Source organism: Bos taurus, chromosome 18 (assembly GCF_002263795.3).
Source record: "Bos taurus isolate L1 Dominette 01449 registration number 42190680 breed Hereford chromosome 18, ARS-UCD2.0, whole genome shotgun sequence".
NCBI lineage: Eukaryota > Metazoa > Chordata > Mammalia > Artiodactyla > Bovidae > Bos > Bos taurus.
Genome location: NC_037345.1, coordinates 49,131,582 through 49,159,159, shown reverse-complemented (window position 1 = coordinate 49,159,159; position 27,578 = coordinate 49,131,582). Strand labels below are relative to the sequence as shown.

Sequence of the window (27,578 nt, the reverse complement as noted above, 5' to 3'; positions counted from 1 at the left end):
CAGCAAGGTATTAAATGGGGTCTGCAAGTGACCCCACTTACAAACCAGAACACAAACAGACAGGACTTTGACCAAACAGTTTTTTATTGAAAGATCGTAACACAAAAGCAAGCTGGGGAAGGTGGGGAATAAGAAGGTGGGGACCCTCCCCCAGACTCTACTCTGATTCCCATGAATTATCAGGGAGGGAGATAGGAACGCAGAAAGGAAAATAAAAGAAATTCTGAACCACCAGGCTAGCCCTACTCCTGGCCCTGGATCCCAAGTCAGAGCCAAGGGCCAGGGAAGGAAAGAGGGATGTTCTCCATCTGTCAGATTATTTGCCAAAGTCCACTCTGCCTGCCTTATGCCTCCAGGAGCTTCCCCAGGAAGCGGAGGTTGAGGATCTTGAGCTGTTCATCAAGGTCCATGCGGACAATGCCATCCTCACCATCGATGCTCAGCAGGACACCTGTGGCTTCCCGATCCTCACCCAGGATCACCTTCACCTGCAGGGGGACAACACATGGGGTCAGGGGCCACGGCAGCAGCCCCACGCACCCACGTCCCCTTGCCCTCCCTTACCTTGTTGTTCTTGGTGGGGGTGATGGGCTCCAGGTGTTCACTAGAGATGCTGACAACCTTCTCACTGTCCTTCAGGTACACAGAGCACATGCCTCCCTGGGGGTGGGGACAGCCTGGTCAGCCTGGCCAGCTCCCAACACAGGACTGATAATCCCCTGCCCTCAACGGACACAAGATCAGGACTCATTCTAAGAAGTCACTTTCCCAAGGTGACACAGGGGCAGGAAAGGGGAAGGCTGGGCCTGGTTCCAAGGCCTGAGGTCTGTGGTGTAGAGGGGATGGCGGGGCAGGGTGATCAGACCAGCAAGAGAAGCATCTGCATGAAGCTAACTTAGGGCAGAAGGGAGACTGCTGCTCAGGCCCCTCACTCGTGTCCCACACTGGCCTCAGCTTCACCCGACACTTGCTCCTCCTGGGCCCCGTCTCGAGGATGGCCCCAGGGTCCCCGGCCTGTCCATTTAGGCTCCTCCCTCCTTCCCACAGCCCAGTAGTGCAACCTGACCTCCCCCTGGGCTTCCAGCCCCTGATCCCGTCTCACCACACCTGATCCGCCTATGACACAGCAACAAGTGAGTTAATTCCCAACCACACATCTGATCCCATCCCTGCTGAGATGCCCACCCACCAGTGTCCTCAGGACACAATCCAAGTTCTCCAGGCTGGCATGTAACCTGCTCTAGCCTCTCCTCTGGCCTCACAACTCACCTTCCCCCTTGACTCTTTAAGTTCCAGCCACAATGAATAGACTTCAACTGCCCACATATGCCAGGTTTTCCCTCCCCGACAGGCTTCTGCACATGCCCTTTAGCTAGAGCACCCTCAGCCCCCTCCCCACCATTTCCCTCGGCTTTCTCCTGTTCATTCTTCAGGTCTTGACGCAGACATTAACCTTCTCCCAGAAGCCCTCCTTGAACACTTATAAAGTTGGGTGAGGTGCCTCCCCAGGGTTCACATAGCTCCCCTTTCCCTCTGTGCTTCCCATATCCCAGCTCTGGTCATTCAGGCTGTCTGGGGACACGTCTGTCTCCCCCACAGGAATGTGAGATCTGTGAGGGTAGGGCTGGAGCTGTCTTCATCTCCAGTGTTTGTTTGATTAATTCAATTAATATTTACTGAAAGGCCAACAAAGTGTCAGTCCCGCATAGAGAAACTGAGGCTACTTAGAAAGAAAATACAGATCTGGTAATCAAAGAATCCCATATGGGTAAACTTTAAGCTTTTAGGCAGCAGGTAGATAACATGAAAAGGAATTACATGAACCCACAAGAGACAGACCTGGGACAGCCCAGGTGTTGCTTTGAAGGATGAGTAGGAGTTAACTAGACAAAGAATGGAGGGAAGAGAGTTCTAGACAAAGGAAAGTAACGAGCAAAGGCCCTGAGGCTGAAGAGAATTCAGTGACTAGGAAGAATGAAGGGTCAGCAAAGCTGAAGCTATGGGTGCCCATGGGGCATGGGGGTCTGGTGCTAAGCCAAAGCCTGGCACAGAGGAGCACTCAGTTCTTGTTACTGAACTGTCAAAAAGTAACCATACTCCTGGGTGCCAGTCACCAGATCTCCCAGGCTGATGGGGGCCATGAGCATAAAAGGCAGAACTCCCTGCCTTGTGAAATTTTGCACGCCAAACCTTTCCATATCTACGACTCAAGCTATAAACAGCTACTGGAAGATGTGGATAGACAATAAGAAAAACAAACAACAACAATGAAAACCAGGACAAACCAGTAACCACAGAGACTGGGGGCCCCAAAGGAGAGGATGCCTGCCCACCCGCCAGCTGGGGCCTTACTTACCGTGACACTGCGGATGACACCCGTCTGCCCCACCACCTGTGTATCCAGGTAGGTGTCCCGCACCTTCACCTGGATGTCAGTGGTCACCCAGTCACTGGAGTTCTGTTCAATGCCTGAGCCCGGCGTGTGTGGGTTGTAGCCACCTGGGGAAGGAGCTCCAGGTGTCATCGGACTGTAGCCAACAGGGCTTGGGCTGGGGCTGGCCTGTAGGGAAAAGGGGATGCGGTTGCTGGGAACAGGTCATTTGGCCTGGGTGTCCCTACAGGCCCAAGGCCCATCTTAGCCCAGCACACTCAAGGGCGTGTAAGTTGACCAGTACCTGATATGCCATTGGCGAGGGTGTGGGGTGGTAGCTGGCTGGGGAGTGGGTATTCTGGTAGCCTGCTGGACTTGGCGCCACCTGGTGGTAGCTCTGAGGGCTGGGGCTGGGCTGGTAGGAGCCTTGCGGGGAGGGGGCTGCATAGGGGGAGAACTGGTCTGTGTTGTACCTGTAGAGACAAGGAGTGAAGCAGGTATTAGTTGGGGGCATTAGAAGAGGAAAGAAGAGACTTCCCTGGTGGTCCAGTGGTTAAGAATCCGCCTTGCAATGCAGGGGGCCTGGGTTCGATCCCTGGCCAGGGAACTAGATCCCACAGGCGACAACTAGTTCACATGCTGCAATGAAAGATCCCGCATGAGGCAACGCAGACCCAATGCACCAAATAAATAAATATTAGAACGAGAGAAGGAGGTGATGGCAGTGAGGAGGCTTTGGCAGCAATAAGGTTTTGGCAGCGAGAAGGTTTTGGCAGCAGCTGATAAGGGCTAGCCCCAATGGACTCACATGGCTGGTGTCCCTGGAGTCTGTGGGTTGTACTGTGGGTTGACCTGCGGGGACGAGGGGTCTGGGTAGCCAGGTGTTTGGGGGTTGGGGGTGCCCCCGTAGGCCTGTGGGGATGGGGTAGGCTCATCATCAAAGGCATACTCATATTCTTCCTCAGCCCTGTTGGGGAGAGAGGTCTGTTGAGAATGACTATGGTGATCACAACAAGGTAGCAAACGCCTCTAGGACAGCACGGAACACCAGGCAAGACAAGGCAACTTCATCCTCACAAACAGCCCCATCCAGAGGCCTCTTTTTCACAGGTGGCCAGACTTGGGAAACAGAGATGAGATTGTCCATCCAAGGTCATACAACCAGCCACATGAGGGTGGTCACACACTCTGTCTCCAGGCCCACGTCTTAATCCCAGATCGCTACTCTGATGGGAGCTGGGGAAATGACTTTGCCTCCAGCCCCAGTAAGGCCTACCCTCCTTCACATAACCAGCCTGGGGCTGGGAGCAGAGGACTCAGGGTAGGTCACACAGACCTGACCATTCCACGGACACACAGTGGAACCACTCATGCACACGGGCACGCACACGGGAACACACTCAGGGAACCCTGCCCCAGCCCCAGCTCACCGTGACGGTGTATTGGGGTTGTTTGGGTCCCAGGCCCCACTCTGGGCAGGAGTGCGGCTGCCATCATGCAGGGGTGTCTGAGAGCCATAATGCGGGGTGCGGCTGCCTGTAACGGGAGAGAGATGTGTCCATCAGTTCTGTCCTGTCTCCAGACCCCTCCACATCACCCCCATCTCTATCTGCTGGGAATGCTCACCATCCTGGAGGGGCGTCTGAGAGCCGTACATGGGTGTGCGGGAGCCAGAGCCGTACATGGGCGTCTGGGAGCCATACATGGGTGTCCGCCCGTAGGTTGAGGCCATGCCGCCTGGGCGCCGTGAGCCCCTGTAGCCACAGAGAACAAGTGGGGTAAGCAGGGCCCTCGCGCCGTCCAACAGCCTTCTTCCCAGCCCTGCCCTGGCCCGTACACAGTGGTGAGGCGCTGGCGGTCCACTGAGATGGTCTGGCAGGTGGAGTGCAGCTCCACGCGGGCAGTGGACTCCGTGGCGTCCTTCACCACACCAATGTAGCCTGGTGGGGAGGCAGGAGGTCAGCGGGCGGGCTCTCCTCCCCACGCCCCTCCCCGGGCCTCCACACGGCCTCGCAGGTCACCTTTGTAGGGCCCCTGGGAGATGCGCACAGTCTGGCCAATGAGCTCGTTGTCTCTCCGCCCTCGGCCTCTGCTCATGCCACCACCACCGCCACCTGGGCTGCCAAAGCCACCGCGCTGACCTGGGAAGGAAGAATGTCACCAGTCCCTGGTCCACCCCCCGACATGCTGTGCCCATAGCCAAGGTCCCTTCCAGCCCCCTCTTCGCCTGACTCCCCCCAACCTCTGGGTTAGAAGCCTCCTCTGGGGGCCCCCCACCAGAGCCCTGGGCCTTCCCTTCACAGCCCTGACCACCCTGGACTGTCACTGTTGGCAGGGGGTTGGGGGTCGGGTCTCCCCTGGGCTGTGAGTCTTACCATGTGCAGGCCGGCTCAAAGCAGATAGTGAGTGCAGGCTGAACAACATCCCTCCTCCACCCCCCAGACACAACCACACCCCAGATCCCCCTCACCTCCAGCACTGGGGTGCATAGGGCTGCTGATCCGGGGGCTCATAGGGGCGAAGCCTCCTACTGTGAAGTTGGTCACATCACGAGGCTAGGGGGAGGGACAAGAAGTGAACTGGTAGCCAGGGCCTGAGTGACAGGTTCCCAGACCCCAGACATCCCACGTCTGCTGTGTGAACCTGCCCAGGAGCCATCCCTCCCTCCTCCTGGTCACAATGGCTCCATTTCCCTTTAGGAAAACTGCCACCCCTATGCCACTGTGGGCCTGTCAATCAAGAGGCAAGGAGTGGGACTACCACGTGGTGGTCAGGAATTTAAACCCCTGGTGATATACAAACTGCAAGCCATGGGGATTCCGCATTCCATCTGCAGGGCCCTGAGGAGACCATCTCCTGATCCCAGCTCCCCAGATCCCACGTCTGATTTCCTTTCGGATACCTGGTTCTGCACAATTTCCTACAAATCCCACCTCAGGAACTGTGCTGTCCCGAGACATGCATGGGGCGCCCCAACCCTTCCTTCAAGTCTCTGGCTTAAATGCCACCTCCTCAAGGAGCTGAGTCCGTCCTTAACGTCCTCTCTAAAGCAGCAACCCCCATACTCTCTATCTCCTTATCTTGGTTTATCCTTCATCATCAGCCCAAGTTGTACTACGCATGCATTTATTTATCTGTTCATCTCCAGAGCAGCAGCACCAGAACAGGGTTTTTTTTGTATTGTTCACTGCCGCAACTCCAGTGTCAAACACCTAACAGGTGCTCAATAAAACTGAATGAATAAATGATTTGGTAAATAGATCAGAATCTCAAAGCCCTTTTTTTTCACAATTTGCCAAGGACCTGACACTGATATCTGCCCTCCTGTAGACATCAAGCCCATTTGTGTCACTCCTGAGGCCAGGGAAGACCAGAGAACCGAGCCAGATAGCCAGTAGACAGACACTGACATCTGCCCATCTGTCCAAATGGACACCAAGCCCATCTGTGTCACTCCTGAGGCCAGGGAAGACCAGAGAACCGAGCCAGATAGCCAGTAGACAGACACTGACATCTGCCCATCTGTGTCACTCCTGAGGCCAGGGAAGACCAGAGAACTGAGCCAGGTGGCCAGCAGCCAGGGTGCCACCATGCCCGCCTCACCTTCGAGCCCCCTGCCAGCACCAGGTGGCGGGTCTTGCAGACAAACATGCCGCCGTTCTCCACCAGTTTCTTGCAGTGCAGGAAGGCGAAGCTGCGGAAGAGATGGCGAATCTCGCCTTCCCGGCCCTGGACGGGGGAAGGACAGTCAGCTCGTGGCCACGCTCCATCCCAAATCTCTCAGCTGTAACAGATGGGACAAAGCTTATACTCACCGAGTGGGGGCCGTCAATGACCTTGACGATGTCTTTCACGTGGATATTATTCTGTTCTGAGTCCAGGGCCACGGCAAAGCGGTTGTCTTTCTTCCGGGTCACAGCCTGGTGCCTGACAGTCACCACCTTCCCATACATGTTCAGCACCTACGGAGGGACGGGAGGGGATACCGAGTGGCTGAGAGTGGAAAGGCGTCATGTGGGGCAGGGCTTCCCTGCAGTGGGATGGTTCTTCCTATGGGAGACTGTCCCAAGCTCTGCAGGATGTCTAGACTCCCTGACTCTGGGGCAGGTGATGTTAGGAACCACCCCCTGGGCACCAGGTCAACCAAAAATGTCCCCATCATTCCAGAACACCCTCTAGAAGGAGACTCCATTCTGACTGAGCATCAGGGACCTGAGATGAGCAGAGGAACAAACGTTAACATAACAGTTAATGTCTATCCATCACTCTGTGCCAGACGGGTGCTAAACTCTTCACACAAGATTCCACTGAGGCCTCAAAATTTCCCTCTGAGGTGGGTGCTGTTACAGCTCCCATTTCAGAGGGAAAATCTCAGGCCCAGAGAGGGCAAGTTACTAGCTCAGAGTCACACGGCAGAACGTAAAAGAGCTGAGATGTGAATCCAGAGTCCAGGGTCCTAAGCATTTATACTCTTTGGCCGCCACATCCTCAGTGAAGGGGAGGAAGACACCAGCTGTACCCAGCCCTTAAGCCCAGCACCCAGTGCCCAGGTACATATCTGACTTCGGGGATTCGGTCACAGCTAATGAAGCATATGCCGCTGCTACTTCCTTTTCACTAGGTGTGATACTGAGGCACAGAGAGGCTAACTGACATGCACTTGCCCGACCGATGTCACACAGTGAGCTCCGCATGACAGAGCCAGGTCTGCACCCGGAGCAGTCTGGGTTCTCGGCCACCTTGCTCCGCCACCTCCCAGGATGAAGAGCTGGAGGGAGAGGAGGCCCCTACGTGCAGCACACACACCTGGAAGGTCTCCCGCTCCAGTCGCACGATGACGCCCACGGTCTGGGGGTCCAGCTGCACCAGCTCCCCCCATTCGTGCTGGCCCCCAACATCCACACCTGATGCCGTCTCCGAGCAGAGCTGCAGGTCCCGGGGGAGCACCTTCAGCTGTAGGAGATGGGAGTGGGTGAAGCAGGGTCCACATGGCTCCGTGTACATCCACCCCGCTCCCAGCCCCCCACCAGCTACCTCGTGCATGGTGAGGTCAGAGAAGAGGATGACGAAGTTCTCCTCCACCCGCACGATGAGGCCTGTGTCGCCCTCAAACCGACCAGCGATCACCTTCACGTGGTCCCCCATCTTGAAGTACTTGCGAAGTTCCTGGGCCGGGAACTCCAGCATGTCCTGGGGATGGGGATGAGGTCAGCGAGCAGGTTAAGGAAGTCACCACAGACCATGTGCCCACCCGCCTTCAGATTCCACTCGTATTCCCAGAATGTCCGGGCCACAACCCACGCCAGGCTCACGCCCCCAACTGGAGACCACCTCAGGCCACTGGGACCACCCTCAGCCTGCCCCAGCCTGGACAAGCCTTAACCCTGTATAGAGATGGGCCATCCCCAAGACATATGACACCAGACTACAGAGACCTCCTCAGACCCACCTGGAGACAGCCTCACCCCAGACACACACCACTGGGCCTGGACAAGTGTCAGACGCACCCACCCCAAGCAAACTAAAACCAGTGAGCTCAGGAATGCTCCATGCTTTCATCATGCTCGCAACCCAGCACGCACACACGGGCGGTGCGGCCCCTACCTTGAGGTCCTCGTGCTTGGGCATGATGGTGATCTTGTTGCCGTCCACGCTGAGGATCTTGCCCTGCAGGTTGATGAGCTCGCCCTCACACACCTCCACGTTGTCCCCGGGCTGGAAGTTGTGCTCCCGCTCCTTCCCTGCGGGGCAGACACAGGCTAACCTGGGGGCTGCGTACCATGGGCCGCCCTCTCCTTGGGCTGGGTTACCGACCGTGACCTCATACCTGTGCTTTCAGTCACCACCTCCAGGTCGATGCCCTCTGGCTGGTCCTCAAACTTCTCCAGCTCAGACAGTGTGGGCTTCACACCCTCTGTGATCTGAGCCCCAAAACCAGAGGAAGAGAAGGAAGAAGATGAAGGTCAGTGGCACAGCCCAGCTTAATGGGCTGGAAAGATGGTGAGGTTATTCTCCTGGGGAAACTCCTTTGAGAATTACCTGGGACAAACCCAGATAACCCACTGCTCTGGGGCCTGGACTGCAGGAGGGAGAAAGCTGGGCCTCCCCGCTCCCTACCACCCTTAGCACAACTCCCTCTGGGACCCTTACCACAGCAGACATGGCAAAGCTCTTGAACAGAAAGCCCTTCCGGCTGTAACGGTTCCCCTCGAAGATGAGGAAGTCACCGTCGGAGGCAACATCACCCCCCAGGGATCTGGGATTTTGTAGGGGAGAGAAGAGGGCGTTAAGAGGCTTGCTGGGCCTCAGTCTCCTCTGCTGGCAAAGGGGGAAGTGGACACGGGATGCCTGAGCCATCCCATCCCAAACACCCCCTCTGGGTGGGAGTGACCTCTCACAAAGCCCGAAGGCCCTGCCTCGATGGAAGGGTACACTGCTCCTGCCCCTCTGCACTTTGCTGCCCCCTTCCCTGCTTTATTTTTAATGAGAGCTCATTAACACCCTCTGATGAGCTCCTGTTTGATACATCTCCCTAGAATGGCAGCTCCAGAAGGGCAGGGACCTAGCATCTTTTATTCACTATTTACCCTACAATAGTGCCTGGCACACGGCAGGCACTCACTCGGTGAGTAGGAGGTAGACAAAGTATCAGACCATGCTAACGATTAACACTCACACACACGTGACCTCACTGACTCCTCTCCAAAGCCCGTGACGTCAGTAATATGACCCTCATTTCTCAGGCAAGTGAGAGAGTAAGGCTCAGGGAGGGTGCATGATATGGCCAAGGTAGCCAAGCCTATGAGTCTAAGAGTCAAGGTTCAAATGCAGGGGTTAGGACTCCCAAGCCTGTGCTTTAACTCTACTGGCCTGCAGACCCTGCCCCATGCTGCTAGGGTGGGGAGGGAAAGCCTGTCCACTTCTCAAAAAGGGGAGCGTGTGGAGCAGATTGGGTTCCACCTGCCGACCATCTTCTCATGCACACGGTGCACCTAGGGAGAGGGGTTCGAGTGTGCTCAGCTGGGCAGGTCTGGGCACTGCGTCAGGCCGACGGCTGCGGGGCGGGGAAGGGTCGCTCTGGTTTGTTCTCAAGAAGCGCATTTCCAGCTGGGGGGAGACCACTGCTGTAAATGAGTCCAGTTCAGGCATGTGAAGTACTAACCTGGCCTGGCCTGGGGGCATTAGCCCAGCCTAGTAGATCAAAAGGCTCATTCTACAATCCAGCCTTTATCAGAATGAAAAAACTGGCTGTTCACATTTACGATGTGTTCCAGAGCAGGACCAGAGGGCAAGTGTCACTGGCTGCTTTTGTTTCTTCATCCTCCTCGCCTACCCTCCCCACTGGAGCCCCCAGAAGCCCTGGGTGATGGAAACCCTGGGGTGCTCCAGAGGTCCACTCAGCTGGGGAGGGGGAGGAGGACAGAGACGTCCTGAGCAGAAGGGGTTCTGTACCATCTGAGGTGTCCAGGCATTAGGCAATCAGGAAAGAGACTATAAGGCCTGATGTGTCGATAAATCTCATTTCAATACGTGACACCGTTCATCACACTGACTAGGTACCAAGTGCTATTTTGGGCACGCACACATATTAATTCTTTTGACTCTCAGTGCCATCCTAGGAAGCGGGGGTTACTCTTACTGATCTTTGCAGCAGAGCAAACTCTGAGGCACAGGTATGTTAAATAACTTGGCTAAGGCTATACTGCCAAGTTAACCACTCATAAACTAAACCCTCGATGGCTCTGGGAGCCCAGCTCTACAGGAGAATCTGCAAAGGGACATCCTACACCACAGATCTGGCCACCCAGCCCAGCCCCAGGACGCTCACCTGATCTTTTCTGCATCAAACAGCCTCTGTGGGGGCCGCTTAAACTTCTTCCTTTTGGCAAACCAGTCTTTCTGTGTAGGAAAAGAGGCATGGATGGGAAGGGTGAGAGACGAGGGCTTGGCCACCAGTAGGGATCAAGCACTCCCTCCCCAGTCCCAGCAGCACATCCCCACAGTACCAAGCTCATGCGGGCCTTGATGCGGTCGTAGTCGATGCGTGGGATCATCTTCAGGGAAATGGTGTTTTGACTGGGCTCCACGTAATCCACCTGAGAAGTTCGGTTGGGAGGTCAGCAGGGCCCCAGCCTTCCCTCCCCAACTCCAGACTCAGGGAAGGCGAGGAGATGCCAGGAAGGGCCAGGGACAGAGCATGATGAGAGGAAATGAAACTGCTGATAACTCCTCCAGATTCATTCTCCAGCCTGTCTTCCCTCCAGCCTGAAATTAAGTACCCACTGACGACGTGACAACTCCACCTGGATGTCTAAAAGGTCCATTAAACCCAGCATAACCGCAGCTAATCTCCTGACTGCCTCCAAACCTGCTCCTCTCCCCACAGGTCCCCTCCATTCTTCCTCTTGCTCAGGCACACAGCGTGGGAGGTGTTCTTCACTCCTCTCTTTCTTTTACACCCACATCCAACCTGGAAGCAAACCTGGCAGCGCTGCCTCCAACAATTCTGACCTCTTCTCCCCCTCTACTACTGCAACCTCGGTCTTGTCCACCGGCACCTGCAACCCAGACAGCAGTCTCCTCACTGATTTCCCTGCTCCTGTGGCCCCATCCTGTCTATTGCAGGGTTTCCTTAGCCAGGTGATCCTTTGTTGTGAGGGGCTGTCCCAGGCCTTGTCAGACACTGAATGTTAAAATCAACTCATTTCCCAGTTAAAACCACCAGAAATGTCTCCATTCTATGTGAAAAGTTCCCTGGGGGTACCCCTGCTTGACAATCAGTGGTCTGATCTCCATGTAGTCAGCAGAGTAATCCTATTAAAATCCAAGCTTCCCTTGGAGCCTCCCATCTTACTCCAGTAAAAGGCAAAGTTGTTGGATGGGCTACAGGCCCCCATTGCCTCCCTGAGCTCCTCTCCTGCCACTCTCACCCTCGCTCACTCTGCTTCACCCATCCTGGCTCACATGCTGCTTTCTGCCACACCTCTTCCCCGAGAACTTCACATGGCTCACTTCCTCACCATCTTCAGATCATTACCTAACATTCATCCAACACCAACAGAAGATGGTCCTCCATTTCCTGTATTCGCAATGAAGTCCAGACTCTGCTTCACCTGACCTGAGTGGGTTCTGCTCTCTGACTAATTAGAGGGCTGGAAAGGGTAAAGCATAGAGAAGGGAGGACAGAACAGAGAGCCCTGGCCTCCTCAGCTACCCAGCCCAGCCCCAGGCACCTGAGCGATGTCATCCTTGTAGATGCCCCGCTTGAGGCGGACCCAGGATTTGGGTTTCAGGTTGGCCACCTCCTTCACCACTTTAAGCACATCCGTCATCTCCTTGATAGGCACCATCTGCTGGTTCCAGTAGCCAAGCCGCAGGTTGCCCACACCCTCGATGGCCTGCTTCACATGGGTCTGCTTGTAGGCCTCCACGTAGATGTAACCCTTCACGTGTTCCGGTGCCACTACCGATTTGATCTGCAGGGGCTGGAGGGCCAAGCCAGTGGGCAGAGACAGTGAGACATGACTGCCAGTACCAGGAATGACTGCCACCTCAGCAAGCTCTCTTCTAGGGATTTTCCCACAGAAACATGTTGTGCAACGACCCTATCACAAGGATGTGCACTGCAGTTATTATCATAGGAAAAAAACGTGCTTAGAGGTTAATTTACACCTGCAAACACCAACTTAAAAATTTGTTCAAATCAATAACCTAAATTTCCACCTTAAGAAAACAGAAAAGAAAGGAAATTAACCCCAAAGCAAGCAGAAGGAAGAAACAATAAAGATCAGAATGGAAAATAAGTGAAACAGAGGTTAGAAAAACAATAGGGAAGACCACTGAAGGTGGTTGCTTGAGAAGATCAACAAATTTGACCAATCTTTAGCCAGACTGACCAAGGCAAAGAAAAAAAGAGAAAAAAACTCAAATTACCAAAATCAGGAATGAAAGAAAGGATACTACTACCAACCAAACGTAGAGAATTTTAAGGCACACCAATAAATTAACCTAAATGAAATGAATATTTCTTTTTTGTAGAAAGACATAAACTACTACAACTGACTCAAAAAGAAACAGAAAATCTTAATAGCCCTGTACAAGGTAACAGTTTTGAACTAATAATCAAAAAACACACATGCACACCCACCCACTCACCCAAAGCCCAGCATTAGATGGCTTCACTGGTGAAATTTACCAAACATCTAAAAATTAACACCACTCCTTCACAAAAGCTTCCAAAAAATAGAAGGGGGACATTCCCAATCAGTCCTATGAATCCATTATTACCCTGATATCAAAACCTAACAGAGACGACATAAGAAAACTACAGACTAAATCCCTTACAAACATAGATGCAAAAACGTTTAATGAAACAGAACATCAAATCCAGCAAAATATTTTTATATCGTATGTGAATTACATTTCAATTTTTTAAAAAGCAACTAGATTGTTTGAGTATTGTTCCTAATAGCGAAAAATGGAAACAACTTTATAGTTCCTGGGCATGGAAAGATGATCATGGTGCTGAGAAAACGCTCTCTGCAGAATGGTATGTACATAATATCCTTTTATCTTTTAAAATACCTATTAGGTATTAGATATTTTAATAATCATTTAAACATAGAAATTCAAGTTTTTATTCCATGTTTTCCTGGTTTTGACAATACACATACCCAAAATGGGGCTTCCCAGGTGGTGCTAGTGGTAAAGAATACACCTGCCAATATAGGAGACGTAAAAGACTTGGGTTCAATCCCTGGGTCAGGAAGATCCCCTGGAGGAGGGCATGGCAACCCACTCCAGTATTCTTGCCTAGAGAATCCCATGGACAGAAGAGCCTGGCGGGCCACAGTCCATGGGGTCGCAAAGAGTCACACAACTGAAGCGACTTAACAAATGGCACATTTTTCAATATGCAGGGAAGATGGTCTGGAAAGACACACAAGATTGTGTGCTCAGTCCCTCAGTCATGTCTGACTCTGCAACCCCATGGACTGTGGCCCGCTAGGCTCCTCTGTCCATGGGATTTTCCCCTCAAGAATACTGCAGTGGGTTCCATTTCCTCCTCCAGGGGATCTTCCCAACCCAGAGATCAAACCCGCATCTCCTGTGGCTCCTGCACTGGCAAGTGGGTTCTTTACCACTGAGCCACCTATGAAGCCAAGGCACACAAACCAACAATCGTTACTTCTGGAAAATGGGACTCGGGTATGGAGAGATTTTGGCTTTTATGATATACATGTACCATTTCAGTCCTATCTCAAATGAGGTTACTAGAATCTTCCCCAGGGCACAAAGCAGAAGTCTGAGCACATTTAAAATCACGATCTGCACATCTTGCAACTGTCCACTGGTCCCACTGACACACATTCACTGCTCCGGCAGGTAAAAGCAATGCACTTGGTCTAATACAAATTACATTCAGTGAGAAAGTTACCAGTCAGCACGCCTTGGTTCCAAAACTAACAATTACGCCTCTGAAAACAATGACATGTACTGAACACATGCTGTAGAACAAGCCCTGACTTAGAGTTGGACATGTTCAAAGATAACTTAACTCTAAAGATGCTGAGGTGAAAGCAAGGGGCACAGAGAGGGGAAGTGGCTCGATCAAGGTCATACAGTGAGGAAGCCACAGGGGCAGGATTCAAAGCTCAACAGTCTAAAGATAGATCTGTGCCCTTCCTGCAGCACCTGCTGCCCTGCACGCAGTCAGCATTACTTCATGTTTGTGTGCTGCACGTAAGCGAGCCCTGACGGGGCAGGGACCAGCTCTGGCATGGTCACTGCTGTACCCTCAGCATCTCCGAATGCTGGGAGCAGCCCAGAGGAGGGGCTCAATGGACTCTGATAACACTGAAAAAGAGAAGGAAGGAATTCTCCTGACAGGCCTGTTCTGTGATGCACTTAGCCACACTGCCCTATGCTAGGACTCCCAGCCAAACAGTAAGAGGGTGACAGCTGCCCACCAGGGTTGGTAAACAGGAAGAACTCACTCTCAGGCAGAAAAGGCTCAGGAAGAGAGATGGCTGACTTTCAGAGGGGTGCAGGGGCTGGGGAACCCTGCCAGAAATGCAGAGAGAATGAAGACAGTATCTCGACAGGCACAAAAGAACCCTTCAACCCAGAAAGGGGTCATTTTCTAGCTGAAGCAGCTCACTTAACAGACAGTGCTGCTCAGCTGGGGTACCTGGTACCTCTGAACTTGTTCCGTGTCTCACTCTGGGCTTTACCCGTCTCTCACCCCGAGGCTGCCTGCCTATCCAACTTACCGTGTCTGTGAACTGGTAGGCAATAAACTTGCGCATCAAGGAAATGGCTGTGGCCCGTTCCTCCCCAATCTGGAAGAATAAAGGCAGGCTTATGAGAGATGACAAGACGGAGAACAGGCCATAGAAAAGTGGGCAGGAGAGAGCAGCAAGGAAGACAGAGACGGGGAGGGCAGGATAGGGTATGGGATTAAGAGCTACAAACTACTATGTATAAAATAAATTAAAGTTATAAGGATACACTGCACAGGACAAGGGACATAGCCAATATTTTGTAATAACTACGAAAGCAGTATCTTTAAAAATTGCAAATCACTATGTTGTACAGCTGAAATTTACATAATATTGTAAGTCAATTACACCTCAATTAAAAAAATAAAGACAGTGTCATTGTGCAAAAGATAAAGTAAGACAGCAGGAATTTTCCTGGCTGTCCAGTGGTTAGAAAGGACTCAGTGCTCTCACTGCCAGGGGCCCAGGTTCGATCCCTGGTTGAACGAAGACTGCACATACTACACAGTGCAGTCAAAAAAAGAGAAAAGTAAATAAAACAGGAGAGAGAAGAACAAGAGAGATGGAGGGGTTAGAGAGCAACAGGCATAGACAGCAAGAAAACCTGGGAGAGACACTGAGGGAGGGAGAGGGGAGGGGTGAAGAGGGCGGGGCAAGGAGAGAGAAGAATGCAGAGGCAGAGGAAGAAGGACCAAGAGACTGACAGGTCAAGGAGACCCGGGGACGACAGAGGGCGAGTTCCCCTGACAAGGCGGCTTCTCTGTTCCTCTGCCTCCCTCAGGCCAGGAGGCCAGGGCACACACCTTACATTTGACAGTCCACAGATTGGGATCCCTGACAGGAGAGGAAAAAGAAGCCCTTTAGTAAATCTATCTCCTCATGGGAAACACACAAATCACCACACCCACCGCTCTTCCTCTCCCTCCACACTCTCTCCCTTCTCCATCCTGCCATCCGCAGGCAGGGGAAGGAGAGAGAAAAGCACCAACTTGCCATTCCCTTCTTTCCCCACCAGCCACCACTCCGTCTGTGCAACTCTGTGACCTGATTCACTTCAGGGAGTAAGCCATGTGGGCACATCACCCCATAAAAATTCCCACCTAAGCCCTCCTGTCCCATCCTCTTACTTGACTCCTGGGAGCAGCTGCTGCTGGGTGATGTCATCCGAGAGCTCATCAGACCCTCCATACACCCTGGAGAGAGAGGGGCAGTCAGGCAGGAAGGGGGTCTGTCAGACCCCAACCCTTCTAAGGGACCACATGCTCCCAGCCCCAACCCGGCCCAGCACACGCCCTTACGTCTCTCCCACAGATGACTTGGCGTATTTCTTCATGTAATACTCGCCCAGTTCTTCTTCTCGCTGGTCCCTGGGGTATGTAAGAGAAAGTGAACGAGAATGGAAGGTTGAGGAGAGGAGGGTGGGCTGACCTGCCCCCAGATCTCCCCATGGAAGCCGGTTTCACCCTTTCCCATCTCAGCTCACCTCCAGAGGTTTTGCAGGCGGCGAGCCCCAGACCGGTCTTCATCCAGGACAACATTGTCGATGTTGGAAGCTGCAAAGAAATTGGCAGACAGGGTGAGTAAGGGGAGATGAAGAGCGGGGGCCTGGAGAAAGCGGTGGGGGTTTGGGGGTCAGAGTTGGGTCTTGGGGCAGGAGACACCTCACTGAGGAAACCCCCAACCCTCAGCCCCTGGTCTGGCCTGCTCAGCATCCTGCTCCCAGTGTCCTCCTTTGGGGGGGGGGGGGGGGGCGGGGGCGGGGCCAGGAGCTGGGGACACACAGTTGTTCATAGCCACTCACAACCACTGTCGAAGCACACCCTGAACTCCGTCCCACGCCACTCACCCAGCCCCTCACCCCTGCACCCCACAACACTCACACATGAACACACACATACTTTCCCAGGCCAGATCTGGCCCCAGAACCCCCTGCCTGTGGGCCCTGCATGAGTCAGAGCCCCCAGGGCTGGACAGGGGTCAGGGGTAAGGGAGGGTGCCACGGGCAGGAAGGAGAGATGTCAGGACATGGGAGGAGGGTGGGGAATCACACTTTCAAGCTCTTACCTTCAATCTCTTCTACTTGGAGGAAGAGGTGGTGGTGGTGGTGGTGGTGGTGGTGGTGGTGGTGGTGGTGGTGGGCGAGGGCAGACAAAGTATGAGCCAAATTATAGCAGCGAAATCAACCAATGGGTTGGGGACAGGGGAAGGGAGGGACACAAGAAGGTTGAAAATCAAAAGTAAAGGCCAGGCACCAGGTGGTTGGGGGAGAAGCCGAAATGTATGAGGCGCACAGAACGGAAAATAACAGGGAAGGGGTGGCACTGGCCCAAGAAGTGGGGGGTATCTTGGGATACAGCCTGCCCCCCCCCAACCCCCAGAAGGGATTCTCTGGGGCCCTGGGATCCCAGAGTCCTCTCCCCACAGCCCCCAACCCCCCAGCTCATGGGCCTAAAAGGAAAAGGGTGCAGAGCTGGTCTCTCTGGCAACGACAGAAAGAAGCAAGGTGAGGAGGTGAGGGGCAGGACAGTGCGGGGGGTGGGTGGGCTCTCAAGACCCTCTCGGCCACACCCCCGGCGGCCTCCCGGAGGTGGGCCCCCCTCACCTTTCTCCAGGATGTCCTCTGCTCCATCCTCCCACTGGTCCTCATCCTCGTACTCATCGTCCACATCTGAAACGGAAACGCCGAGTGGTCAGCGGAACAGCCAGGGCAAAGGTGACCTCATCACACCAGCTCCCAGAAGGTATCTCCTCTGGGCAGTGGCTACTACGGACCCCCAGCTTCCAGATCAGGACCCTGAGACTCGGACAGGCGAGGCTCCCGCCCAAGGCCTCAGAGCTGCCTTAAGCCCCAGGGACAGTCTCATGTGTGGATCCACCTGATTCTGAAAGTCATCCCTCCCTCCCACCACCCACAGATCCATTTTAAAAACAAGATCCAAATAGGCAAGCAAAAAAGTTCCCTCCTAACTATTAAGGGAAGACTGGTACATAGTTTTTTTTTTTTTAAAGACAGGATTCATGGTTGGTGGTTTTATTATTATTCTCTTACATTTCTAACGGCCAACACTTAATGTGAGGGTCCCAGGTGCCCTGCCCCTCCTCTGAGTACTTGCCAGATTCCTCACTGAATCTTCCTGGCCACCCTAAGGGAGGTACCACCATCCTTCTAATTTCACAGTAAGAGAGATACACAGAGGTCATCTAACTTGTCCAAAGGCTCTCAACTGGTACCTGAGAAGCAATCTGGCTCCAGGATCCGTGCACCTAACCTCTCCGTTACATTACATATATTCTTTTGTATGTATTAAATACTACACTAAAAACTTAACATGGCAAAAAATCCCAAAGTGTACAGAAGAGGTAAGTGTTAAGTGAGTCTCCCTCCCATTTCTAAGCCCTTTCAGTCCCCTTTCCCAGATGCAACTGTGCGACCAGCTTCTGTTCTAGAGATAATCTGGCCGCACCTAAGAAATGCCTATAAACCCCTCACTGCTATTTTCCCGCCGCACAGTTTTTTAAGCCACTCTTTCTTTAAGCAATAAGACTAGCTTGGAGCTCTTCCACAGCAGCGCATGCCTCACGTGCTACCTGATTATCGGCCCTATAGTTCATTATGCTGTCGTTGTTTAGCTGGTAAGTCAGGTCCGATTCTTTTGCAACCCCATAAACTGTATCCCGCCATGCTCCTCTGTCCATGGGATTTCCCAGGCAAGAATACTGGAGTGGACTGCCCTTTCCTTCTCCAGCGGATCTTCCTGACTCAGGGATCGAACTCGCGGCTCCTGCATTGCAGGCAGATTCTTTACTGCTGAACCACCAGGGAAGCCCAGAGTTCATTATACCAGGCCCTAATCAACAGTGCACACTGAAGTCACCAAACATTTGCAACTGCACACCAGACTGCAGCAAGCATCTGTTCTCGTATCTTTTGGCACCTGGGGGTGAATTCCTCAGAGGGAATTGCTGGTTCTAAGGGTCCCTGCATGGTGAATGTTAGTGGGCACTGCCACATAGCTTCCCACAGGCAGTACCCAGTGACACTCCCACCACCACCAAGTGGGTGTCCCTAGTGACCACCATCTGTGTCAGATGGCAAGTTATCCACTCTCTTGATCTGAGTCCATCTGCTAAGGCCTTTTCTCTAAGCAAGGACTCCCTCCCCCTCAGCCTTTGAGAAAAGGCCTGAAGCTCTCTGAGAACCAGGAATACCCAGGGCATCTCCTGCCCTTCTGTTCCCTGGTTTCCTCTCCGGTAAGAGGGTCCCAAGAAAATGAGGGGTGGCGTTCTACTCCCCTTTGCCTGGGCACAGGCAACAAGCACAGGGACAAGCATCGCTTGTACAGACGGTGGGAGTATCAAGTAGTGTGACCTTTCGGGGAGCTTATATTTGGCCAAAGGTACCAAAAAGCTTTAAAAATATATGTATCCCCTTTGTCCAGCAGTTTGACTTAGGGATTTACCATGTAGAAAATCTGCACGGTCTATGTTAGATGAAAAAACTGCATCTTCATTTTCACTAATCTCTAAGTATTTACATCAATCATGAACAATGGCAACAAACCACAGCAGTGTTAAGCAGTGAAGTCTGGTACTTTCATAGCATAGTACAACTACAGATACCTCAAAATATTACTCACAGTCATTGCTACTTCAAAATTAGATTCTTAACAGATCCTCCATTAAACCTTGCTTTTTCAATATGCTAAAAAAAGCAGCACATACATCACAGTGTTTTTTTTTTTTTTTTGGCCGCATTGCACAGCATATAGAACTTCCCCAATTAGGGATTGAACCTACACTCCCTGCAGTGGAAGTGCAGACTCTTAACCATTAGCCCACCAAAGAAATCTACATTACAATGTTCTTTTAATATTTAGATACCGTATTTCACCATAATTGTTTTCTTTGGAATCCTATGTACTTTTTTTTTTAATGCATTTCACAACATGATTCTGAGAAGGGTCGGGGACTCACACTTCCATAGGCTTCAGCACACTCTAAAAAGGGGCCACAGCACAAAAAAAGATTAAGAACCCCTAGCCAAGGTAATAACTTGCATATATGTGTTTAAATATATATGAAGATATTCATGGTAATGCTGCTTACACTACTGAAATGTACATACAATTTCAACATCCACCAAGAGACTGGTTCTATAAAGCGTATTTTAGAATGGAACACTAAGCAGCCATCAGAAAAAACATATTTCTATGATGATGATGCTAACAGTTAAAATTTATTGAGGACCTGCCAAATATTCAGAAAACTTTCCTTACATTTAACTCATTTAACCTAAGCTAGCTACATCATATACACCTCCACAATCGTCGAGCAGAAAAGCAGTTACGGAAGAGTAGATATGATGTGGGCCCACATAACGTGAATAAATAACAGCCCTGTTTTCTAAGGGCTTACTGCAAGCTGGCCATTACATTTTGGGTTGCCATCAACTTGATGTGCTTTACACACTTGATCCCCCAAATCCCTGAAAATATTCCTGCTGAAGTAGGCAGACCTGCCTGCTGCCTTGTACAGAACAGTAAAGAGGCTGAGAGAGACAGGCAGCCACTTGCCCAGGGCCCCTGGGGAAAAGAGCAGAGCCAGGCCAGGATCTGTCCGCCTCCGCCGTCCTGTCCAGCTGCCTACTTCTACGTCACCTGTGCTTTTCAGGACTAGCACGACATATCGTTAGTTTTTAAAAACATGACAATGGTATTTTAATTCTGTGTTTTAAAAGGATCTATTTTACAGGTTATTCAGAGGAATATTTGGGGGTAAAATTATGTATTTGAGATTTGCTTCAACGTCTTCTGGTAGTGGGTGTGAGTGAGGAGGAATACACAAAACAAGCGCAGCGTTGAGCTGTTCACTACGGCTGGCACACAGGGCACCGCAGACTACCCTACCGTTGGGTGTCTGACATTTACCAAACAAGTATAATGCACTGGACAAACAGAACCGAAGGCGGAGTCCAGCGTCCACTCAGCACTCGCCGGCCCTGTCACATACCAGCCTCATCCAGAATGAAGCCGCCGTGGCGGGGTTTCTTGGGGGGCCGGTCGTCATCTTCCTCCTCCTCTTCCTCATCATACTCTTCCTCCTCTTCCTCCTCCTCTTCCTCCTCGGGCTCTTCCTCCTTCTCACTGCCCGCCGCACTCCGCCGCTCCTCCTCTACCTGCAGGGTCGGGGGGGGGTTGGGGAACCAGTTTTCTGAACCCCTCAAATCCAGACACCATGCTCTCCATCCCTAAATTTGGCCTCAGCCCTGCCTGGCTGATCACCACCCGCTCTCTGTGAACACACCCTTCCACCCTGGCCGGGCCTCCCTAGTAGCCATCCTACCTCAGTGACGGCATCACCATCCACCCAACCGGTATCTGGGAGCCGACCCGGGCTCCCCTCCCCTAGACCTCCTTGCTATCCTCTGCCGAGCCTCTGAACACTCTCTCTCCTTTAGGCTTGATCCTTGGTTCCTGTCTCTCTCTATACTACGACTCCCCCAGGCCATCTCATCCACTCCCTTGGCTGTGTCATTGTGACGATGACTCCCAGAGCTGTTTCCAGTCTACACTGCTTGCCAAGGTCATTGATCACCTTCCACAGCTACTTCTGTGGACACTCTCTGGTCCTTACCCATAAGACTTCTCACCCCACTGACTTCTCTCTGCCTAGGGAAATGCTCTACCCTTGGTATCTGCCACATCACTCCTGGTTTTTCTCTAACCTCTCCACCTGCTCCTCTGCAGGCTCCCCTTACTGGGCTCACCCCTCAAATGCTGGTGTCAATCATCAGGGTTCAGCCAAAGGCCCACTTTGCTTCTCCCTCTATGCACTCTCTCTCTGGCCCTTTTATCTTCCACGATCTCCCTGCCTGTCTCTGTAGATGACAACCCCATCTGTCTCCAGTCCCCAACTTTCCCCCAGAACTAGACACCCTCATGTGCCACCAGCCTCCTGGATACCTTCCCCCGATGTCGTCTGAGCCCTTCACATCCACCATGTCACGAACTGGCCTCAGGGTCTTTCCCTAGACCCGTGCTAGCCTCCTCTAGCTCCCACTAGGCACCAAACTCTTGATCTTTCTACTTTCTGAACATTATCTCTTCGATCTATCCCTTCTCCCTCCCCAGAGCCGCCTAGCCTGGGCCAGAACACTGCCCTCTAAAGTTGAACCTTTGCCCCAGCCTCCTTTCCTGTCTCTTGACCTCCAATCCCTCTTTTCATACAAATCACAAAAGGAAATGATTCATACCAAACAGTGTCCTCAAACATTAACCTTTCCCTCATTAACTTCATGACTTCTCACCATCTCCACATCAGAACAACCAATTTGGTATTTTTCTTTAAATTCACTGGAAATTTTACTGAAGGGGCACTTCTTTTGCTTTTAAACATTTCAGAAGTTAAAACTCTAAAGGTTAGCTTGTTATAAATAGGGCTTCTCTTGTGGCTTAGCTGGTAAAGACTCCACCTGTAACATGGGAGACCTGGGTTCGACCCCTGGGTAGGGAAGATCCCTGGGAGAAAGGAAATGGCTACCCACTCCAGTATTCTAGCCTAGAGAACTCCATGAACTATCCATGGGGTTGCAAAGAGTAGACAGGACTGAGCAACTTTCACTTTACTTGTTATAAATAGAAAGTAACCATAAAATTAAAAGGAAAGTTCCAACATGATTGGAACTTGCCTGCTGCCTCCTGCAGGCTAAGCCTAAAGCCTGTTCTCCCTGTCAAACACAGAGACTAGCAAGTTTCAGAAAGGTGCTCAAGACACAGTAGCACTCAAATGAAACTTTCTCCATGGCCCAATTAAAAGATAAGATGTGCGAATAAAAGGAAACAACTGTCTTACTAAATGATTCAATGTGGGTTCACGTCTTATTTTTATTCCACCTAAAAGCACTTCTCATTACTCCCCACCTGGAAAGCATCTACGGTCTTGGGAAACTATGATCTAAAACATGAATCTGATCATTTAGTCCCTCGCTTAAAATAGCCAGGGCTCCCCACTGCCCTCAGGTGAAGACCCAGCTCCCCAGCTGCCTGGTGTGTAAGTGGACATTGTGCCCACTGCCCCTCCCTCTATGCCACCTCCCCAGGCTGCCCCCCTAAACACCAGGTCCAAACCCACTGAGCCTCTTACAGCATGCTCTCCTAGCACAGTCCACCATCCGTCCTCAGCACAAAAGCCATCTTCCTCTGCCTCTCACTCATACTTCTATCAAAATACTCTTTCAGGAAGTGATGCTTGCCCTCTCCCCACCAGGGAGAGTCAGGCACATTCTCTAGGCTCACAACCCTCTGGGCTTCCACCATCACAGCCCTGACCACGTGAGCTAGGTCCCTGAGTGAAAGGCCCAAGATAGCTCAGACACTCCTAGGTCCTCAACACCACCCAGCCCAGGGCTGGGAACAGAAGACAACTTTAAAAATACAGCTGACCCTCAGATAACATGGGGGTTGGGACTCTGACCCTCTATGCAGTCAAAAATATACACACAACTTATTGGCAACCCTCCAAACACAGGGTTTCTCAGTATGCACCATTATAAATCTCGCGATTTAGCCCATTTTGGACCTGGGGTATAATATACTATTGAAAAAAAAGTCCACATATAATTGGACCCAAGCAATCCAAAACCATTGTGTTCAAGGGTCAATTGTATTTGTTCAAAACAGAATTCTGACTAGCCCATAGTATCCCTTATTTCAACTCAAATCAGGACCACAGCCTGATTTCCAGGAACTCTGCATCATCGCCCTGGGGCAGTTCCAGCAGTCTTCTTTCCAAACCTGGCTCCCATTCTCTGAGGAGACAGTTCTCACTATTATCTCTGTTACCTCAGGGCTTGAACATGCTCTGACACAGTCCATCCTCAGCATGCCCTGGAGTAACCATTGGCTGATAAACTACCTCAACACAGGGCTCATGAGGGAGACTGTGATCCTAACATAACAGGAACTCAAAGAACACTTGCTGAATGGATGAATAAGAAGGTCACTCAGGGACTTCCCTGGTTAAGACTCTGTGCTTCCACTGCAAGGGGTACTGGTTTAATCCCTGGTGATGGAATTAAGCTGAATAATAAACCAGATAACTGCCTCAACGGTGGCTCATTATTTGCCATCTCTAGCTGTCTATCTAGGGCTTCCCTGGTGGCTCAGATAGTATAGAATCTGCCTGCAATGCAGGAGACCTGGGTTTGACCCCTGGGTCGGGAAGATTCCTTGGAGGAGGGCATGGCAACCCTCTCCAGGGTTCTTGCCTAGAGAAAGGCATGGCAACCCTCTCCAGGATTCTCACCTAGAGAAGGACAGAGGAGCCTGGTGGGCTACACAGAGTCCATGGGGTCGCTGAGTCGGACATGACTGAAGAGACTCAGCATACACACACACCTGTGTATTCACAGGAGCCAGTCCTTTAAGGACCAGGTCAACACCTGGCTGTCTAAAAAGCCCAGCCAGGGAACTTCCCTGGTGGTCCAGTGGTTAAGAATCAGCCTCAAAAAAAAAAAAAAAAAAGAATCAGCCTCACAAAGCAGGGCATGCAGGTTTGATCCTGGTCAGGGAACCGAGATGCCACATGCCAGGGAGCAAATGAACCCAAGTGCAGCAACTCCCGAGCCTGCATGCAACGGACCCTATGTGCCACAACTAGAGTCCACGCTCTGCAACAAGAGAAGCCCCCGCGAGCCACAACGAGAGAAAGCCTGTGCCACAACGAAAACCCAGCACAACTAAGATGAAAATATAAAGCCCAGTCAGACCCACCTCTGGAGGTGAGGAAAGCCCTCACACTGCCCTCCTGCCTTTCCTGGTGAGAGCAGGTGAGCCTGCAGGTGACTTAAAAGACCAATGTGGAGGGGAAAAAAAGCCCGATGTGGTGTTAGGGAAGTGAAACTAGCACGGTACAAACCACACTACCTCAGCCAGGCAAAGGAACTGGGGATCCTGGTCTCATTACCACCCGGCTTTAACCACAAGCTCAGTGTCTTGAAGCCATGAGTCAGAGGACCAAGGACCAAGCTTGAAGGAAAGGCCTTTCTTGTCATCTTCCCATTTGCCCCATTCCTATTCTGGCAAGCTAAGGACTCCTCAAAGAGCATGACAAGGATTGACAATCAAATGCCTGCAAGTGGGCAAACAGGAAACATAAGTAAATGAGGCAGTTCAAGGGAAGCCTATGGCACTCTCCATCTATCTGATGTTTTCCAGAACCCAGGTTATGAAATTTTCCTTTTCTTAAATCTGCATGATGACAAATGGCAATTAATATACTCTGGGAAGTAGAGAAATTCCCAGTTTTAAAGGTGGGTGTCAGGATTTCCCTTATGGTCCAGTGGTTAAGACTTCGAGCTTCCACTGCAGGGGGCATGGGTTTGATCTGTGGGCAGGGAACTAAGATCCTATATGCCATGTACAGTGAAAAAAAAGATGGGGTGGTGCCACTTTTTGAGCAAAGAACTGCTGTAGGCCGCACCTGTTTTTACATAAAATTTTTTACAAGTGTTGCAACTAACTTTAACAATAAACTAGCATTTCTGTAATCACAGTGTCATCTCTTTGTTAGTCTGTAATCATTGCCTACTAAATGCAAACTCTGTGAAAGCAGAAATTTGCCTTGCTCCACTCTCCCTAACACCTAGGAAGTCTCTGGAACAGAGCAGAAGGTGCTCAAATATTCATTTGTTCAACAAATGAATAAATCAAAAATAAATAAGAGGCTAATAGCAGAATAAAAGAATGTCTACAATCAGATATGTCCCAGGAAATGTCTGTATTTGGTTCCTAAACACTGACATTCAACAGACCCAAAGCCACAGTGATCTTTTCAAAATATTAGATCATATGCCTCCTTTGCTCAAAAACTTCTCATAGCTTCACCTCACTCAGTTAAGGATAAATTCCTCACCACAGCCTTTAAGATCTGACATGATCTGGCTCCTGTTAGTGCTATGCTGCTCTCTGACACAGGCAAACTGGACTCATTAATTTCTGGCCACCACAGACATGCTCCCCACTTTGCACTTGCTCTTCCCCCTTATGGGAACGCTCTTCCTGCACATGACGTGACTCACTCCATCACCGCCAAACGTCACCCTCCCAGATGCACCATGGTCCTACTGAAAGTTCAACCAGGACTCCCTAGTCCCCTTCTCTTCTCTACGGTTCTCCAGTGTCTTCTAGCTTAATAAATGACTTACTGATCAGCTATGTTTGTTTACCTTCACCAGAGCAAAGAAAGATTTTTTTTAAAAACCTGCTTTGTTTACTGGTTTAGCCCAAGGATTAAGAATTGTGTCTAGCATGTAGTAAACACTAAAAGTATATTTCGCCAATGACTGAGCATACCTAAAAATAAAAACTAATGTTTCTTACTATATGTCAAGTCCTTCAAAAACATCACTTGCTATCTCATTGTACCTGGACTATCCAAGGCCTCCAGCACCTGTGCTTCTGCTTGACTTGGGCTTGCCTATTTCTCTCTCTCTCCCTCCCGACAACCTGTAAGTTCCCAGAGACCAGAGCTCGTCCTGATCCTCTCTAAGCTCCCAGAGGAGCCGTTCTGCCCTGGTCCTGTCCCCAGGCCCCCATGTCTCCCCCAGCGTCCCGGCCACAGACCTCGGCCTCCTCGCCGTCACTGCTGCGCTCGCTGTCCTCCTCCTCGGAGAAGTTGCTGTCCTCGCTGTCCGACATCTTCTGCTCGCAGGGAAAGACAGCGGCCTCAGCGCAACTCCCAGTTCGGAATCCCACCCCGAGCCTCAGTTTCCCCCAGGGTTCCAGGGAGAAGAAAAACCCAAGCGCACTTCCGGCAGCCTTGTTCTGGTAACCGTGAACTCGAAGGAGAACCCTCTCCCCCACGCCACCTGCCATACCTCCCGAGCTCTTAATACAATCTCTACGCCTCCCTGGCCTCCAGCAACCGCCTGGCCTGCAACCCCGGCCACCAACCCACCGGCTCACCGCTCTTGCGACTCTTTAGCCTTCGCTACCAGCTGCTGTTCACACGACGCCTAACTGGGATTGACGTGCTCTCTCGCGAGAACCTACCTCTTGGCCCCGCCCGCCTAACGCGAGACTCCCGAGGCTCGTCCCCGATGACGTACTTCAGGACGCCATATTGAGAGTGGCAGAGATTTCTTAAAGTGAGGCGTGGAGCCGACATTTCGGAGGGTCAAATGGGCGTGTTTTAACTCCCCTCTGATCGGCCTTTTCTCAGTTCAGTTCAGTCGCTCAGTCGTATCCGACTGTTTGCGACCCCATGAATCGCAGCACGCCAGGCCTCCCTGTCCATCACCAACTCCCGGAGTTCACCCAAACTCATGTGCATCGAGTCGGTGATGCCGTCCAGCCATCTCATCCTCTGTCGTCTCCTTCTCCTCCCGCCCCCAATTCCTCCCAGCATCAGGGTCTTTTCCAATGAGTCAACTCTTCGCATGAGATGGCCAAAGAATTGGAATTTCAGCCTCAGCATCAGCCAGAAGTAATTTAGTCCAGATGTCTAACGCGGTGTGCTAAGCCGTGAGGAGGCAGGGAATTAGTCGCACAGAGTCGGACACGACTGAAGCGACATTGCAGCAGCAGCAGCAGCAGCAGCAACAAATTTGCAAATAAGTCAGATTCTATCTCACAGCCTCTGAAACATTCCTGGGAGGTAGGTACCCCTATTTCTCAGGCGAGGTAACCTAAGCTCAGAAAAATTAGCTATGTAACTGGATGGGCCACCTGATGCGAAGAACTGACTCATTTGAAAGGACCCTGATGCTGGGAAAGATTGAAGGCAGGAGGAGAAGGGGACGACAGAGGATGAGATGGTTGGATGGCACCACCGACTCAATGGACCATGAGTCTGAGTAAACTCCAGGAGTTAGTGATGGACAGGGAGGCCTGGCGTGCTGAAGTCCATGGGGTCGCAAAGAGTTGGAC

The 27,578-nt window shown here is 51.6% G+C and overlaps 1 protein-coding gene across 5 annotated transcripts; it reads right to left on the bottom strand.

The window, feature by feature from the left end:
• Positions 1 to 66: 66 nt before the first annotated feature.
• SUPT5H (SPT5 homolog, DSIF elongation factor subunit) lies at positions 67 to 26,680 on the bottom strand. Of its 5 annotated transcripts, none has more exons than XM_059876733.1 (30): positions 26,528 to 26,680; positions 26,274 to 26,351; positions 20,662 to 20,827; positions 17,255 to 17,320; positions 16,717 to 16,728; positions 16,136 to 16,205; positions 15,951 to 16,019; positions 15,780 to 15,845; positions 15,456 to 15,486; positions 14,644 to 14,712; positions 11,605 to 11,856; positions 10,378 to 10,467; positions 10,200 to 10,270; positions 8,522 to 8,627; positions 8,199 to 8,292; positions 7,976 to 8,112; positions 7,406 to 7,561; positions 7,178 to 7,324; positions 6,187 to 6,333; positions 5,975 to 6,100; positions 4,842 to 4,926; positions 4,393 to 4,512; positions 4,209 to 4,311; positions 3,998 to 4,125; positions 3,802 to 3,907; positions 3,180 to 3,338; positions 2,676 to 2,844; positions 2,357 to 2,560; positions 565 to 660; positions 67 to 488 (listed from the first exon to the last, which is right to left on the bottom strand). In XM_059876733.1, exons 2-30 carry the CDS (start codon positions 26,346 to 26,348, stop codon positions 345 to 347), a joined length of 3,264 nt encoding a protein of 1,087 aa, XP_059732716.1. In that variant the 5' UTR covers positions 26,349 to 26,351; positions 26,528 to 26,680; the 3' UTR covers positions 67 to 344.
• Between the last annotated feature and the right edge of the window lie 898 nt (positions 26,681 to 27,578).